Below are 18,860 nucleotides of genomic sequence, written 5' to 3'. Positions count from 1 at the left end.
ACACTAAACTGCCTGTAAGAAGCTTCCAGTCTTCTCCTTGCAGGCTACCAGGGGAGAAGTATGGGAGCAACAGGACTCACACAGGTTTGTTCTTGTAATGCTAAATCATGGTTTAGCACTATATCGGAACGCATTAATTGAGGACTGTCAGAGAGATGGAAGGAAGGTGGATTTTTTGAGTGCCTGGCTATGGCTGCTGGGGGATGGATAATGGTGCATGCCCCTTGCTGAGTATGATTGTGTGTGTGTGTGTGTGTGTGTGTGTGTGTGTGTGTGTGTCAGGGGTTCAGGAGCAGAGGCACAGGGGAAAGAGGAAGCGGAGAGTGAAGGAGAACAATCCGAGGGCAGCGCAGGTGAGGATGACAGTGGGGGAAGAGAGTCCATGAGTCTGTCCAGTGATTCGGAAGATTCCCAGAAGGGAGCACCGATAGCCAGAGCAAGGGGGGTCCCGGGAGGGACGCACCAGAAGCAAGGGACCAGCGGTGACTCCCAAAGCAGCAGCTGGAGATCGGGACCAGTTTCCCCACCAGAGCGTAGCGGGGGAGAAGTGTCCCATGTGTCAGGACCGGTTTCCCCTCCAGGGGAAAGAGAGGATGAGTCAGGGCTGACCACGCCCCTATCGCTGAGTGAGGGAACAGAGGGGAAGTCAGATCCAGCGAGCAGTGGGGAAGCAGTGTAACGGTCAGGAGGAAAGTTGCCGGCTGGGCGCGCGCGCCAAGTTCAAATGCACAGGCGCGCGGGACAGCTGGGAGCGAGGATTGGGAGCCAGGTCCTAAAGCACGCCGGAGGCAGGGGGAAGAATCCGGGGACTCTTCAGCATCAGAAGAGTCCAGAAAGGGCAACACCCCGGCGGGCAGACGGACCCAGAGGAGAAAGGAGCAAAGGAGGAGGTGGAGCAAGGCTAGGGTCTTGAACTGGTGTCTGGGGGGAGGAGATTCAGACGGAGCTTCAGCGGTCTAGGGTTGAGACGTAGAGCTGCGTGCCGCGGCTTTGGAATGGAAACTGAACCTTAATAAACACTTTTGTATATAACAAGAACTGGCGTTGGTCCTCTGTGAGCTGGGACCTTGGGCAGCTCTGACAATATGAATAAATACATCCTAGTAATCTTATTTTTTGTTTTTGTGTTATAGAAGGCTGGATCATTCTATTCTGGTCCAGTATTTAGGAAAATTGGGCCACAACCATAAAGCTTTTCAGTTTGCAAAACTCTAATTTTAAATTCTACTTCTGTGAATGTGTTTTGGAAACTGAAGCTTTCCTCCCAATACCCCCCCAACCTATTTAGTTCCATAATTTCCAGAACTATTACTTCTTGCCATTAGTTCTTCCTTCTCTCATGGTGTGTGTGGGGGGGTGTATCCTAGCAAGAAAAGAATGTCAATTATAGTTAACTTATTTGGTACCCTGAGCTGCACCCAAAATGTATCATGTTCATGCAGCAGAACTAATTTGCAGAACCTACTTGCATATGGTTATCATAATCTACATGCCTTTTTTTAAATATGTGGATAGCAAACTAAAATAGACAGGCATTGTAGGTATTTCTTCTGTAATGTTCAGAAATTGTTAAGATACTTATTTAATACTATTACCCAGGTGTGAACATCCCCTTTTGGGGCAAGGTGCTCAAGAAAGTGAGCTTTGAGCATGCCTGGAGGAAACTGATTACTTGGATCCATTCCGTTCTGGCTTCAGGCCTGACCATGACAGTGAAACTGCCTTGTACAGGCTAGCTGGTGACATTTGTCATGAGAAAGGAAGGAAGAGTGTGATCCTACTTAATATCCTTGATCTCTCAACAGCCTTTGACCACAGCATCCTTCTGGAGGCCCTGTGGGAGGTTGATGCCTGGGGCATTATGCTTCAGTGGTTCTGTTCTTATCTTGAGGGCTGTTTCCACAAAGTACTTATGGGAGGCTATGGTTTGGCACCATGGGAGCTGTTCTGTGGTGTCCCACGGGGTTCCATCTTGTCCCTCATACTATTTAACACCTATATGAAGCCACTCAGGAGATTTGGCATCATCGATATGCAAGTGACACCTAGCATTAGTTCTCTGTTTCATCTGACTCCAGAGAGGCAATTGAGATGCTACACTGGTGCTTGGGGGCAGTTATGGGCTGGATGTGTGCTAATAAATTGAAGCTGAATCCCAAAAAGGCAGAGGTGTTATGTGTCCAGATGTGTTTTCACATCCAGGAGGTGGGGAAATGGCCAGTTCTGGGAAAGATTGCATTCCCTTAGAAGGAGCAGCTTGGTGTGCTCCTGGATTCAACACTATCACTAGAGGCTCATGTGGCCCCAGTGACTAGGAGTCCCTTTTTCAAGCTCTGGCTCGTTCACCAGCTCCAGCCACTGTACTCCATGCTCTGGGAACTTCCAGATTTGATGAGTTAATGTGCTCTAACTGGGGCTGCCCTTGAGGTATCTTAGAAACTTCCACTTCTCCAAAATGCAGCAGCCAGATTATTGGCTGTATTTCCTTTTAGAACTCAAACAGCCCCTGTTTTGAAACAGCTGCAGTGGCTACCAGTTGTTTTTTAAGCCCACTCAAGGTGTTTATGTTAATGTTTAAAGCCTTAACGACAGTGCGTTTTTCTAGAAAAAGGGGTGCCAGAACCCACCATTAACACCTCCCTTGTTCTCTTAGAATGGCAATGGCGCCCACATGAGAGCTCAGTTCCAGTGAGTTCCCCCTGGAAAAAAGCCCTGCCTAAAGACCACCTCCTTCCCCACAGACCCTCTCAAGTATTAAGGTTAGCAGAGGGGGCCCACCCTCAGTCTCTCAGAAGGTGGTGGTCTTGAGAGGGTATTCTCTGTGGCAGCTTTATGGAATTCCCTCTCTACTGTACAATACCCTGACCTTTGCTACCGGGGATGTATATTTTAAATTCTCTCTGGGACCTTATACTTAAGGGTGGGTTATAAAATTATTATTATTATTATTATTACATTCCTTCCTTGTTTGCTTCCTATTCTTTTGTTATCACATTTTCAAACTTACCTTTTCAATTTCATAGTTTAGCACCCAATCCTATCCCTGGCTGCACTGCAACAGTTATAGAGCAAACCTAGCATCCTATGTGAGGACAGTGGCAGAATTTGCTGGCACAATATTATGCTAGCATTAAAAGGCCAGTTTTTCTTACAACTCCTGTTGTACAAAAATATATACTGGAGCAGCAGTGCTGGATGAGAAGGACTAATTTCCAGCACCAGAGCAAGGGGAAGAGAAAATTCCTTGCGCTGGTCCTGACACCCCAAGTCTGATCTTCTGCTCTGCTGCTGTTATGTAGGATTAGGCTCCTATAAACGTGTTTTCAGATGAAAGATGGCAAAATCTAAATACTAATACACACAACTACAGGCACTGCATTCCTGAATTCAATTATCATTTGACACCTGCATGCCTGCAACTGCAAAAAGCTGTCCTGTGTAAACAAGAGATCCATGAATACATTGTAGCAGTTTATGCCTTTTACAGGCTACATTGCAAACTGACCCTTAAAATTCAGGAGATAGAAGCAACTGATGGACCATATTTGGCCACTTCTTTTTTACTTCAATGGAACCTACATACGTAAAACAAAGATTCACCTAACAAAGGAAATAATGTTATTGGTCATGTAGCCTGCCTTTCTTCAGCCACATGTCTTAGATGGCTATCTTTATAGCTACTTTTTGTGGGTATTTATTTATTTCAGGTATATTTAAATGTAACTGTTATGGCTCTGACAGCCTAAGATGAAAAAGTTCCTGCTATACTTCAAAATCGTTGAAGTCCTCAGACGTTATCCCATGTCATGAACTGCAGGATATTCAGTAAATCTGTGGTGCTAGATAATTTGATGTGGGAAATATTGTTAGTAATACCTTAAATTCAGAAGGGGTTAAAATACTAAAGTGCCATATAAATAAAGGTTTGTTCAATTAAGACAGCTGGATTTAAATCCACTGAAGGAATATGAGTCCAAATTTATAAGATCCTGGAGATTATAGTGAGAATGAAGATGTAATCAATATTTGGGGTAGGTAAAGCATGTTGTTGAATGAGATTGTCACTATCTTCAGCATTGCTTTATATCCTTTTGTTCATTACAGTCCTCTGCCACATTGGGAATTGGGATTAACTGCATCACTTGTATTATTTGGGGCCAATTTCATAAACATACACAACACAGTATTTGACATATTGATTCTGAAGCTTTCATGTAGGAAAACAGGCATTACTGGAGCATTAAACGGCAGCTGGAAAATGTAGCAATCAATATTTGAGCCATTTCAGTATTTTCCAGCATACACTTTCCACCTTGACTAACCCTGATTACATTCTGATTTAAGGCATGAGCCTAAGCTTTCAGTGTTACTGAACCTTGTAACTTTAGATCTGTTTTGTATTTAGAATCCATTTTTGAATCCATTTTTCCATGTCGCTTTAGAGATAATAAACATTAATAATTCTATGCCATGGTTATCAAATGTCTGCCATTTTGCTAGGTATGAGAACTGTCGTGCGCTCCCCATCTCCACTCACCTCAAATTTGCTTCTTTCTTCATCCTGGCTACATAAGCCTCATTAAAGTGATATTTAATCAGAACTCAGCTATTTAGCTCAACTATTTATTTGTATCCCACCACCTCTGCCCACTCCTCTTGTTGGCAGTTTTGCTGAAGGGCTAGGTGGAAACTGAATTTAAAACTTTAAAGGCCAAAATGTACGTTCAGTATTTAATCATTATTTCATGCTACAAAATTTGTTTTCCAGATTAGAGACAAATGTGAAAATAGAAAAGAAAAATGTGATAAAAGTATCCCAGTACACTTTGACAATATTTTCTGTGAAAAACTAGTGCAAGCAATTTAATTATTTTTATTAGTTACATTTTATACTGCCCTTCATCCAATGATTTACAGGGCAATTTGCAATGAAAAAACACAAAAATGCATACCATAATAAGAAAGAAAAATAATTTTTAAAAACCATCTCACACAGAGTTTAAAAGGCCATAGATTGTTTAATTAGCCAAAGGCATGAGAGAAGAGGAATGTTTTTGCCAAGTGTCTAAAGATATGTAATGAAGGTGGCAAGCAAGAGTTTCTAGGGAGAGCATTCCACAAGTGGAAGGTCATCATAGAAAAGGCCTGTTCTCATGTTGCCACCCTCCGGTCCCCTCAGGGCAGAGGTACACAAAGAAGACCCTGAGATGATGATCGTAGGGTCCAGGTCAGTTCATATAGGGAGAGGCAGTCCTTGAAGTATTGCAGTCCTAATTCCTTTAAGGCATTATAGGTCAGAACCAGCACTTTGAATTGGGCCCAAAAACTAATTGGCAGCCAGTGCAGTCATGCGTTGGGTTGGGGACATTTTGGGACAGCCCCATGGTCATCCTGAGCCATCCCAGAACCAGTTGCCTTAGTATGGATGTTGAAGTCACCCAAAACCATCAGTTTGCGAGTCCTCAACACTGCCTCTAAGACCAGCTCTGTAAACAGGAGACATCTGTACAACAAGACAGCAGAATCCCTAATCTGTCCCGGTTGCCAGGAACACAGAGACTAGATGCTCCCCTCAAGCTGAACAGAAAGCCTGGAGAGAGAGAGACAGGATTTCTGTAGACCACAGCAACTCCCCCTCCCCACCCCTCAAGTCTGCCCTGATGCTGCACCATGTACCCAGGTGGACACAACTGGGTGAGACCAATTCCACCCTGCTCACCTACCCAGGTCTCAGTGATACAGGCTAGATTGGCCTCCTCATCCAAAATCAGATCATTGATGAAGGAAGTCTTACTCAGAGCCAACACAGCATTCTACAACAGTAGCCACAGACATCAGGGCTGGCTGGTAGGACGACCACAATTCCCAAGATTGGAAGAAGGGCTGGCACATGGGACAGTCACTAATTGCCTGTGCCATGTGCTCCTTACCCAGCCTGCACTACTTCCCACACCATATCTCTCCCTCCCTTGAACGAGTGTGATTGCTGCCTCTACTCTCCTCCCAGACACATCTCCCTTCCTCATTAAAAACAAACAACAGAGTCTGATTTGTCTCTTTAGTTGTCTCATAATCTTAACACTTGTTGAGCAGGCAAAATTTAATTGCTTTTTAGGGAATATCATTTTATAATAATCTGTTTGGTGTTTGTACCCTTTGTACATTCTATTTATATGTACATATTTTATATTTTCCTTGTTCATTTTACATGTTGATTGCTATTTCAGAATGTAATAATGTGCTGGAGACTTCATTAAAAAATAAATAGCAACCTGAAGACACCCTATAGTACAGTTTTTCATGTTGTCTACCCTGTTTTGAATTATGAGCATCACAGATCATTTAATTTTTTTCTCTGGTGCTTCGTTTTCCCTGAGCACCACAACTTAATCATATTGAAATTGTTATGTTTAGTTTATGCTGTTGAGATAGTGGTCATGCACTAGTCCTCCTGAGCAGTGTTAAAAACTTTGTTGTGCCATAAATCACTTCAGCGGCATTACATTATGAGTCTGGCCAATTCTAAGAGTTAGGCCAATTCTATATACGAGGTGCTGCTTCATGGTAAAGATGTGCTATCCAAAAGCTTCAGCTCTGCTATTAACAATAACATTCCTTAGTTCTTCTCGTTGCCCTCCGCCCCCACCCAACATGTCTCCCATGAACCTTATTTCTTTCAAGTTATCAGGAAGAAAGTGCCTTATGGTAACTTAATGCACCACATTTCTGAACATTGTTTTATCATATTACGGATTCATAAGGTGCCCTGTGGGTGCCAGTTATGTTATGTAGATATTTGTGGACAGTTTTGTTCTAACCTGAATTATGGACCATATATTCTGATATCATACTGAAGGTACCCTAAAGGCGAGGAAGAAAAATATAAAAGATTGGAGCTGGCCTTGGATGAGTACCTAATACATAGGAACTGAACAAACTGCACATAATGCCATTTCATAGAATCATCATAGTCGCTAAATGCCTAGCCCTTTGACACTGGAAATCAAATTGGTCCCCATGGTGTGTCCAGTACCTGTTGGTCAAGGAAGCATCTGACATGAGCAGATGGTATAGACAAAGCAAGAAAATGAGGATAAAATTCAAAGTAGTATGGAATAGTTCTTATAACTATATACCAATTGACACAGATAACAACGAGGAATGAGGAATATAAACAGAATGTTTTTATTTTCATGTCTGTGTGTATGTGTGCAGATAATTGATATTGTGTGTGTGTGTGTACACCTTCTGTTAATGCATTTTATTTATTTGAATGAATAAATTCATTGAATTTTGGGATGATGCAGTGAGGGGGGTGTACCACAAATATGTTTTCAGTAGTTCATGCAAAAATTGTGGAACATCTCTTGAAAACTTTAAAATATAAATAACAAAAGGAGAGCAATGGCAGTCGCCTAATGAACGAGAAATATGCTTCTTGCTCATAATTAAGCATGTGAACTGTTTTGCCCCAACACAGAATCCCCCAGAGCCTTACAAGAGCATTTATTTAATATTTATTTACACTGTTTCTATACCACTTAATATATATTAAAAAATCTCTAAGCAAGTACAGAAAACTAAAATAACAACAGACCTAAACAACAGCAAGTCTTACAAAATGTTACTTTCATACAAAATTACTAATAAATATAAACTAATATCAATTCCTTCTCATCCTGAAATACCTTCACTCTCGGCCTGCCAGCTCTCATCCAGGATTCTACCCACCATCCCTGGCTCTCACCTAGGGCCCAAACAGTTTCACAGCTCACAAAAGTCTCAGAAAGAGGGATGACTCTTGGAAACTGTTGATATCACCCGAGTCTTTCACTCTAAGCTGGCTTTTTATGGGCAAGCCCAAGGTGGATAGAGCTTTCTCCGGCTGCCCACAGCTGTATCCCATTCAGCAGTCAGGTGCACTCTCCACATCCAGTTCCACGTACAGCAGGTTTGGAAAGTTTCCCGGGGGTCCAAAGAATGACACCCCTCCACTCACAATTCTTTTAATAGCCTCTGACGCCTTCTCCTCTTTCTGCCAGCATGGAACTCAGAAGAAAATCTGGCCACAATAAAAACAGAGTTGGGTGCACTTAAGCTTGTAAATTCTGTTGCATTGTGGCCTCTGGACAGAAAAGAGTTTCTGAAGAAAAACCTTATAAGCACACACACACACACACACAAGCATCACCCTAAAAGGTGCTCTGCCATCCCTTGCTGTCAGTAGAGGATATGGCGAAAATTCAGACCTTCAATTTTCCTAGACAGGTCAAGATGAAACCACATGTACATGTGATCTTAACATGTGTAATCTTAACATTACACACACATTGATTTCACCATATATACATTAGGTTTCCAATACATATACATTTGGCAATGCACACTCATGCAAGAACTTTACACGTTATAATGTACACAAATATATGTGTGCGTTCTCTTTTCCCCTACAGGCTTTTATATCTGGAAAAAGAAAACACTATGTGTGACATTACCCAGTAAGCATTTCCTAAATAATTTGCCAAATCCAGATTAACAGCTGCTTTATTAGTGTGAGACATTTTGTGCTACTGCATTTATTAAAAGGACATTAAGAACTGATTTCCAAACCAGTGAGACAGTAGGGTCCTGTTTCAGGTTTGCAAACATAAAAATAAAGAGTTAATTTTCATTTTCTTTTACCCACAGGTCTACCCACGGATAGCGCCTGCCTTTTGGCACTACCTGCGGGTAGAAGTGAGTAGCGGGCATTTGAATGCTCCCACATCTATACGTTATGCTTGATTAGTCCTTATTGAAATCTAATTTGTCCATTATTCAAATTATATAGCTGTCATTTTTGCTGCCATTTGCTTTGTATGTAGTTTTGTACTAATTTCATACTATTTTGTCTCCGGTCTAATTACTAACCCAATTCACAAGGACACAGTTCTCGCCATATGAAAGATAACACAACATTTCTTAAGATCTGTCTAAGTATAGGTTGAGCCATACATCGTGGAATAGCTGTCACCCCTTTCTGAACACACTTTGACATTCATAAGAATTTAGTTTTGAAAGATTGTTATTACGCAGCTTTCACAACTCAACTTGACATCGTTTTCCCCCCTTTTGTCCCTCAGGAGCAGGAGCAGCTCAGCTACTCCTCCACAAGGTCAAAGGCTCCAAGTGTTATCGTCACAGGCCTCAAACCGGCCACCAAGTACATATTTCATATCAGAGCCAGGACTGCAACAGGATACAGCGGCTATAGCCAGAAGTTTGAATTTGAAACTGGAGATGAAAGTAAGTCTTAATCAAAGACACAGAATTGTGGCATGTGTGACAGAAGTGGCAGGCGTTTGACATAGCTAGGCACTGGGTATATTAGGTCTAAATTACATTATAAACACATTGGGAGATATACATAGATCGATCACTTTTAATGTACTGTATTTTTCCGTGTATAAGACGACCCCATGTATAAGATGACCCCTATTTTTTGAACCGCAATTTAAGAAATCAGTATGGTTTCAAAACCTGACCTCAGAATACTCTCCATCTTTCTGCAGTTTTTCTTCAGCTTTTACTTTTGAAGTTCCTAAGAGATTCACAATTGTTCTTTAGCTTGTCCTGAAATAAATGCTTGCAAAAGTTCGTGCTTTTTGTAAAATTTTGATCTGAACTCTTATGAAAACAAATAGGGCATTGATACAGTGCCTATTGCTGCCATGACCTTTCCTTCCCCCACCCTATGGGCTCCGTTACTTACTTTGGAAAAAAGCATGGGAAAGTTGGGGTGGCAGGCACCCCCAGGCCACAGCAGATTGTTATTTACTGCTGGGAAATGGGATTTGAACTACCAGTCCCAGAATCCCTAGCGGGAAACTGATGAACTTATATACAGGGGTGTAGCTAGCTGCTCCGGCACCCGGAGTGGCAGGGGCGGGGCGAGCCGCCCATGGGAGCGCCGCGTCAATCTGCGCACAGGGGCAGCGCCGTGAGCTGCCCATGGAGTCTGCCTGGTGGACGCAAGCATGCAGCACGGGGCCCATTTCAGGCAGCGCGGGGCCCGAGCCACCATGTGACTCCCAGGACAGATGTGTGTCTCGGGCGCACTGCAGGCCAGGCCCTGTGGTAAGTGCCACCCCCCGCAGTTTGCCATTTTGTCACCCCCTCAAGGATGACACCAGAGGTGGACCGCATCCCCCCACACCCTTCCTACTCCCCAGCTTGTATATCAAGGAGGGATATAGACTGATGCCCACAAGTGCACCAGTATAGGTTTGAAATGCAATTACCCACCATTGTTGCATGTTCTTAGAACATCCTACAACCTCTCAGCATTTCACCTAAGAATTACGTAATGAAAACCAAGATGTGTGTGATGTCCTGGTGTTTTTGTATTTGTATATACATGTACATATACATGTAAGCAGAGTGATGTTGCCTAATGGTAAATATAATACTTTATTTAAGGTAATGCTAGAGGGGAAGGGGAGAGAGTGAGTTGCAGTGTTGTTGGTGAGTGATGATTGGCTGAGGGTTTGAGTACAAGTGTGATGCAGCTGAGTGACAGCTGCAGTTTGGGGAGAGTTGGAGTTGGGTGTTCAGGAGTGTGGTGGGGATAAAATCGTAAATCAGTTGTATTACACTACATGCCTCTTTCTTGGCTACATGAGAAGTGAGATGTTCAGTTTACAGTGATCTGTGGTGGTAGCATGAGTAAAAGGTGTAATTAGTAGAAATACTCAGCTCATAGCTGTACATGATACATTTATGCAAGCCATAAACACAATCAAGGGAAGTAATTGAATGTAGAATTTTGGCCTGAAGTGACAATAGAAAGTGTTAGCTTTCATTTCATTGTAGTCATTAAGCTGTGTTAGTAGAATCATAGAACAGAACAGCTAAAAAATAACAGTGTAATTAAACTTTGGGCTTTGAAAACATTTGTGGTGCAAATAGTTTTTTGTGAAGGGTTCCTAGCTCTTGTTACTGCCTCTGTAAGGCATTCTGAGTTGTATTCATGCTGCACTGCAAACTGAAATGGGAAATATTTAGAGTGGTTACAGGAATGCAAGAGTTGTCTTGCTTCTTTAGATCAAGACCCACGTAGTCCAGCATTTTCTCTCCAATGCTGACAATTGGAGGTCCCTAAGAACCTTATATGCTGCTATACATGAAGCCTAACCCTTCTATCTCCAGCATTTGAGCATCAGATTTCTGTGCAGGAAAATCATGTGTACTCCATCTATGTGCTATTCACTATAACTGATGCTGGGTTTCCAACAGATATAAGCATTCATTTATTAAGTACAGAGAGATATCTTTATAGGACCTTTTGGCTCCCGAACGCACAAACCCGGAAGTGAGTGTTCTTTGGAATCCGAATGTCCAATGGGACTTCTGCAGCTTCCAATTGGCTGCAGGAGCTTCCTGCAGCCAATCAGAAGCCAAACTTTGGTTTTCAAATGTACTTCTGGAATGGATTCTGTTCGACTTCCAAGGTACGACTGTATCTCACTTGTAACACACAATGATATGTATCTTGCTAAATGTTTACCTGTCACGTACATCTCTGCAGTAGCTTCTGTTTCCCCAAACAAATCACCCTACATGATGATTTTAGATAGTTCCTGTGGTAAAAACGATGAACTTTCAGTGATCAATTAGCAGAGTCAGATTTGAATGTTTGGAAAGGTTTTCACATCATCATTAGTGTGCAATTGTGACTCACCCCAGCAACACTGGGCTAAAATAATTTAGTTGAGCATGTTTGAACTAATACTCAATAGTTCATATTCTTATGTACTGAAGTTCTCACCCTGGGCCAGCAGGGGGATACTGTAGATAGTTCAGGTCCACATAAGGGATCGAAAGTGACGTTCAGTGATTGGATAGTTACAGAAAGTTGTTACAGTTACGTTGTACTGGAGCTCTATATAAGCAGGCTGGCTGAACCCTTCGGTTCAGTTTTCTTCTGTTCTGGCCTGTGAATAAACAAGAGCTGTTTGAAGAATCGCTGTGTCGTCTGATATGTTCACCCACAACTTAACACTGGCGACGGCTTGGTGCAGACTGATAACATTAAGCAATCCTATGCATGACTTCTCAGAAGTAAGTCACACCGTGTTCAATAAAATATACTCCTAAATAAATGTGCACACGATTTCAGCCCAAGTCTGAAATCCTATGCTCACTCATATAGAAGTAAGCTCTATTGACAGTGGACCTTACTTCAAAATTAACTTGCATAGCATTGTTTTGTAATTCATTTACATCTTTTATAAATGGCCCTTTGTTTTTCATCCCCACACTAAACAGAACCAGTAGGTCATTATATTTCTGCAAAATGGGAGAGATGTGAATACTTACTTTCTACATATAGATTGGTTTTTAAAGGATATAAGCTTAAAGTTATATGATTTTTAAAATGTTACAATAATGTTAAATGAGGGATAGCTCAATTGGTAGAGCATGAGACTCTTAATCTCAGGGTTGTGGGTTTGAGCCCCACTTTGGGTGAAAGATTCCTGCATTGCAGAGGGTTGGACTAGATGATCCTCATGGTCCCTTTCCAACTCTACTATGATTCTGTGAAATGTGCTGATTAACCCATGCTGAAAAGAACAGATATCAAAGTACAATATTTAGTGTAAAGAGGTATGTTCCACTTTTAAAAATAACCAACCCAGGGTGTCATACAATGTAGTAAAAACCATAACATATTAATAAAATACAGATACCATAGCAATCACTTAATCTGTACAAGAAGTCAAGAAGAGGAATAGGAATGGATTTTTTAAAAAAAACAAAAACAAATCTCAAACTGTTTTCTAAAAGCTCATATGCCCCTTAGTGAGTGACTTCTGTGATATTTTTCCTGGTTTGTTAGAAGGAATGCAATCTCTACTACTTCAATTATTTAAGATAAAATTGCGGTAGATAAATACGAGAATCACCCAGAAATTTTGGAATGGTTATTATTGGTGATACATGAAGCAGAAAGAGGACTTGGCTGACGCTGCAGGAGTAATAAGAAAAGTTAATTAATCAAAGAGGATGTAGTTTTATATTACATGAGGACTCATAGATGTAGTAGTGCATAAAATATATTTATATATGAAATCGCCTCTAATCAGTAATAAGCTTACAGGGCTAACTAGGAAATAGCCCCTGATAAAATCTCATTTTACTAAACTAGTGAGACTGACTTTGTCAGCCCAGCCAAAATTCCAGAGGTTACAGGAGGGGGGGTCTGAAAACTCTCCTGGATATTGGGAGTGGGAGACACACATTCCAGTGGGGGAATCAGACTTTCATGGTGAAGAATTAGATAGCTTAGAATGAAAATATTTTTTAAAATGCTCCAGGCAGCTAGGCAGTATGATTCCCGCCACACATTTTCAAAGTGTGGCTGAAAGTGTTCCTGGGAATGATGCTACAAGATGATGTAGAGTCGTTTCCAGGAGCACTGTGTGGGGAGAAAAGCTTGTTGCCCTCATGGCAGGGTAATGGTATTGGTGGCTTCACTCAGCCCTAAGTGAGATGTCTACCAAGTGATCAGAATATGTGTGAAAATTGGCCATGAAGGTGGGTTGTGGCTGAATGAATGGGCAAGGTTGCTTCCTGGTTGGATTTGGCGGATTCTTCTCCCCCACCTCCATTCCATGAGACTCATGCTTCTAGCCTGGCCTCCCTAACTCCAACCTGCTATTCCATTGTATTTCATGATTAAGGCTTTTTCAAAAAAAAAAAACTGCCAGATTTTCAGATTTTTAAGTTCATTCATGCCTTTCCTCTCTCCTGCATTACCAGTTTCAACATTTGCATTGATAAATTCCTAGAAAAAAAAGCAAACTTTATGTGATTATAGATGAGCTTGCATCAGTATTATTGCCAATGGACAAGAGCATATGTGTGCATCTGAAAAGACTGCACAAAAAGAATATTGATGCAATCATAATATCACATCAAGATCACATCAAGCTTATTGTTTGTAATGTTTTATCAATACACACATTGGTAGCTCAAGAGGAAGGAAATTGTTTTAATTGTGAATTGGGGGGGGGTTCACTGTTTATGTGAAATGCCCAACAGACTTAGCTGAATGAGCAGTATGCAAATGAAATAAATGAGTAAAATGAACTGAATGAATTGAAAGCCATAGTAAGCAGCACATGCTCCGATTCCCTAAATAGAAACTGTCCTTGTGAAAATGGGATTACAGAGAGTGGCACACAGAAAAATGAATTTTCCAGAATAATAATTTGGGATTTCTAACAGTATTCATGGCAGTTGTGCAGGTCTGTCACTCATCTCTACATGCCTTTATTCATTCTTTGTAAACATGGCAGATTTTACCCTATTGCTCCATTGAGAGCTGTTTTGATTATTAGGCATGAACACACATCTGAGATGAGAGTGGGGATTAAAGTTGTTACAAAAGTACTGATGAGTAACTAAAACTGTGTGTATATATACAGTTCCTGGAAGAGAAAGATTTGGAAGATTGATGTTCTCTTCTAGATAAAAGGTACAGGTTCCCCAGTCTCCCTCTCAGCTTTCTTACCATGAGTCTTCTGTCCTCGCTAACAAAAGAATTCAGAGCAAGAAAGCAAAAACACAGATTTAGGATATACAGCTCTCTCATTTGCTTGTAGACATATGATGGAATGTGTCCATTAGATGATAGAAATTTATTCCTTTCTAGTCAAACCTTTTCCATATATTATTCTGTTCTCATAACTTTTCTCATCAGCCTTTACTCTGAAGACCACAGAAGTGGGTCACAAAGAGTCAAGTGTTTTAGAAATCCAAAACACCCATATCTCATGAGATAGACTATGGCAGCAGTATCCCATTATAATAACTGAAACTATGAGCAAAGAGATCAGCTGACTGAAGGGGCCATCATACATATTGTATTGATGTTCTTAGTATGTGTTTAACACAACAAATCACCCATGAATAACAAGTTGGTTAAAAGGGCATAAGGATCTGAAATAATGAGTAGGCATGTGTGGGAAATGAAAACGAAGTTGACTGATCGGAAGCATATTTGAGAAGTCAGGAAATGAAATATAATATTGCACATACTTTTTAGGTTTGATAACTTAGTAGTGGAGCAACAGTTTGATGAATATGATCTTTTTGGTCCTTTAGTTGTTAGGTATAATAAACATTTCTCGGTCATTGAACATTATGTGGTCCTGGAAATTTTAGTCAACAACATATGGAGCACTAGATAGCTTCTGTACTTAAAAAAACCACAAACCTATAGAGTATCATCACACCATGTAGGGATATGAAAACAGTTTGTGTTTACAAAAAACCTGGAACATAAACAATTGCTATGGAGACTTCATTGCTTGTCATGACATCATTTTGTTTCTTTGGAATCAAACAGACACCTTGCAAATTCTTTTCATGATTCTTCCTCATGTATTTCTCATTATATTTAAGATTGTCCATATATTCAGCAGGATTTTACAGTATATCTAAAATGAGAATTAAAGGATACTTCATCAGAACCTTGGTACATGCTTTTAAAAAGCTCATTTTTCTTTCTGTTGTTTTTAATCCCTTTTGTATCTATCTAAAATGTTGACAGTTAATTCCTATCCATTAGAGCTCCAGTCCCTGCAGTTTGTACCTATATGTCTTACAGCTGCTCCCTTTTATCTGTCCAGCTGTCTTTCTGTCACTTTCCTATCTTTCACTCTGCTGGAGGGTCTGCTGGCTGATAGATGTCAAATTGCAATAACTAAAGCATGTAGCTTGCAGACAAAATTGAGCTGGTAATAGGGTGCCAGCTCACAGATGGCTGAATGCTCAACCTGCTAAAGAAAAATACTTGCACCCTTTAAATTAAGTTCAAGTAACCTTTTTTCATGCTGTAGAGTAAAAATAGGAGGCATCCACTCCTTGTGAAAAGGAAAAGAACTGCTGACTCCTGGCTGTGTGTGGACTGATTACATAGTAATTCAGTACTGGTCCTACTGTATAGTTTCTCGCTGCTGGAGATGTACATGATTTTTCAGTCTAAGGTTCGATATTAAAGAGAAGCTAGTTATACCCATTGATGTTACTAAAATGAGGAAATGTTTAAAAGCCACGCTTGTGACTTGTGTGTGCAGTTCTGGTCAGCTCACCGCAAAAATGCTATTGTAGAGTTGGAAAATGTTCAGAAAATGGAACCAGAGTGGAACAATTCCCCTGTGAAGAAAGGTTACATTTGGGGATTTCTAGTTTAAAGAAAATATGTGCAAGAGGAGACATGATAGAGGTGTATAAAATTGTGCACGTTGTGAAGAAGGTAGGGAGAGAAAAGCTTTTCTCTCTGTCACTTAACGCTTGAATTTGTGGACACCCAATTAAGTTGAATGTTGGAAGACAGACAAAAGGAAGTACCTCCTTACACAGCACATAGTTATGCTATTGAACTTTCTCCCACAAGAGACAGTGATGGCTGTTATGTACTGAAGTTCTCACCCTGGGCCTGCAGGGGGATACTGTAGATAGTTATGCAAATAAGGGATCAAAAGTGACGTTCAGTGATTGGATAGTTTTAGAAAATTGTTACAGTTACGTTGTACTGGAGCTCTATATAAGCAGGCTGACTGAACCCTTCAATTCAGTTCTGTTCTGGCCTGTGAATAAACAAGAGCTGTTTGAAGAATCGCTGTGTCGTCTGATATGTTCACCCACAACTTAACAATGGCCACCAACTTGGATGGCTTTAAATGAGAATTATTATTATTATCAATTTCATTTCTATACTGCTTTATATTTTTAAGGGGGGGGGGACTCAAGCGGTTTACAACCTACATCAAAACACCAAGCAAAGCAAGCATAATTAACAGGAAGCTAAATTATTATCTTAAAGATTTCGAAATAAAAACTTAATAAAGGTAGTCAAATATAAAGTGCACATTTAAAACAGCATCAGTAGCAAGAATATAAATCTTTATCGCAATCATAGAACATATCAGCTGCTGTTGCTGTCATTCCTGCTAATGGTGGTTCATGGTGGGTGGTGGCTGTGGAAGCCAGGCTCAATGACCTGGGTTTGCTCTAAGAGATAGCCAAGATAGTCTCTGGGTTCTTCAGCAGCCTAAGATTTTATAGCCAGAGTCAGTTGGAGCCCTGACCTTCCAGGCCAGGTGGAAAAGGCCTGCAAGACAGGAAGCAGGTCTTCCATGACATGCAGCCAAGAATTATGCTTCTAACTACCAGTTGCTGTTTGTGAGCTTCCCACAGGTTAGCAACTGTGAGAATGGGATGCTGTTCTAGATGGGCCATTGGCTCAATCAGCAGGCTTTTATAAATAGTTGTAAATAATGAGTTTTTAAATTAAATAATGTTAACCCAGACAGAAAATGGAAACAATTCTGTTTATATTCCACTGTTTATATCATCGAGGAAAGAGTCTTCGGTAGGGTGCCTGCTTTGCATGCAGAAAGTTCCAGGTTCAGTTCCCAGCATCTCAGAGCTGGGAGTATCTCCTGTCTGGAACCCTGGAGAGGCACTACCAGTCACAGCAGACATTACTGAGATATAGGGTCTGACTCACCTTAAGACAGCTTTCTATGTTCCTATCCCACAGTGAGATTCCCCTCTGTGCTAGCTCCTTTGTCCTTGGTGTGATTGTAGTTTAGGAATCAAACTGGTGACATTTGCATGTGTTATTTCAATTAGAAAAAAACAATTTCAGTTAAGCTCCTAATATACAGTGGTACCTCTGGATGCCAACGGGATCTGTTCCAGAGCCCCGTTCGCATCCTGAAGCAAACGCAACCCGCATCTGCATGTGCACGGGTCGCAATTCGCCGCTTCCGCGCATGCGCGTGATATCATTTTGAGCGTCTGCACATGCGCAAGTGGCAAAACCCAGAAGTAGCGCGCTCCGTTACTTCCAGGTCGCCGCGGAGCATAACCTGAAAACACTCAACCTGAAGCACATTTAACCCGAGGTATGACTGTACTCCTAATGATCCAGACCCGTAGGCAGTTAGTTGCCTGATAGCTTATAAAGTTCATTTGCCCCTGCCTTGGGATCCAGTCTGGTTTAGCCTTTCAGTACTGTAAACTAGGCATCTGAAAAAATTAAATGCTCAGGAAGTACATTTCTACATAAGTCACATAATATTGCTTCCAATGCTTCCATTCTATGAGCCTACGAATAATTTGCACTTAAGCTTGCACTTGCTTAGCAAAAATTGCAGCTTATGCTATCACCCTGAATTCCGGGTCACAAATGGCTTTTGAAGACACCCAGAGTTTTAAACAGCCTCCTCTGTTGGTCTATGTGAGAACAAAAGTCAGTAGTTCCACTGGATACCTGTAGCTAATGGATTTGCATTTGTCTGGACTCTGATTTTGATCATCTTTTTTTGTATCCATTGTCTTCGATAATCAAGTCAAACCTCTTCTTGTGCTGATCTTATCTATAGAGAGCTGAATCTTCTAGATGATGGCAATGTGCACTCCGCTGTTATTTCCCTTTCTTTTTATTGCTTCAGACCATCTTTTTGCTTTATTTAAAGCACCTATTGGTAGTTCAAAGATTGCATTCAACATTTGAACTGCATTCCTAGGAACTGTGTTATTACATGCATAGTTACTTGTGTGGCATCATATTTTCTTAGGTTGAATTTTTCCAAGCAATTGGGACACTAAGGAGCAGAACATGATGTGAAGTGTAAAATTGCTTCAGAATAGCTAGCTATTTGGTATTTGGGGGATTAGTTATTTAGCATTTCATAAAAAGCTTCAGATCCCCACTTATTCTGCAGTCACTTCACCACTTCACATGCTTGACTTGTCTGTGAATAGTTTATGACAAAAGACATGAAATGCACTATTGTCATTTGCTG

At 41.0% G+C, this 18,860-nt stretch overlaps 1 protein-coding gene across 3 annotated transcripts in view; it reads left to right on the top strand.

Annotated features, from left to right (window-relative positions):
* Positions 1-18,860, top strand: part of EPHA6 (EPH receptor A6) — a 333,490-nt gene that overhangs the window by 223,075 nt on the left and 91,555 nt on the right. For 2 of the 3 annotated variants that reach the window (XM_081908393.1, XM_081908395.1), the window contains exons 7-8: positions 8,689-8,736; positions 9,123-9,285. In XM_081908393.1, coding sequence (XP_081764519.1) covers positions 8,689-8,736; positions 9,123-9,285 — 211 coding nt within the window. The remainder of the gene's footprint in view (positions 1-8,688; positions 8,737-9,122; positions 9,286-18,860) is intronic. The other variant, XM_081908394.1, reaches the window with a different exon arrangement.

The sequence above is a fragment of the Podarcis melisellensis genome, assembly GCF_964234715.1.
Source record: "Podarcis melisellensis genome assembly, chromosome: 4".
Taxonomy (NCBI): Eukaryota; Metazoa; Chordata; class Lepidosauria; order Squamata; family Lacertidae; genus Podarcis; species Podarcis melisellensis.
This window is presented reverse-complemented; position numbering and strand designations above follow the sequence as displayed.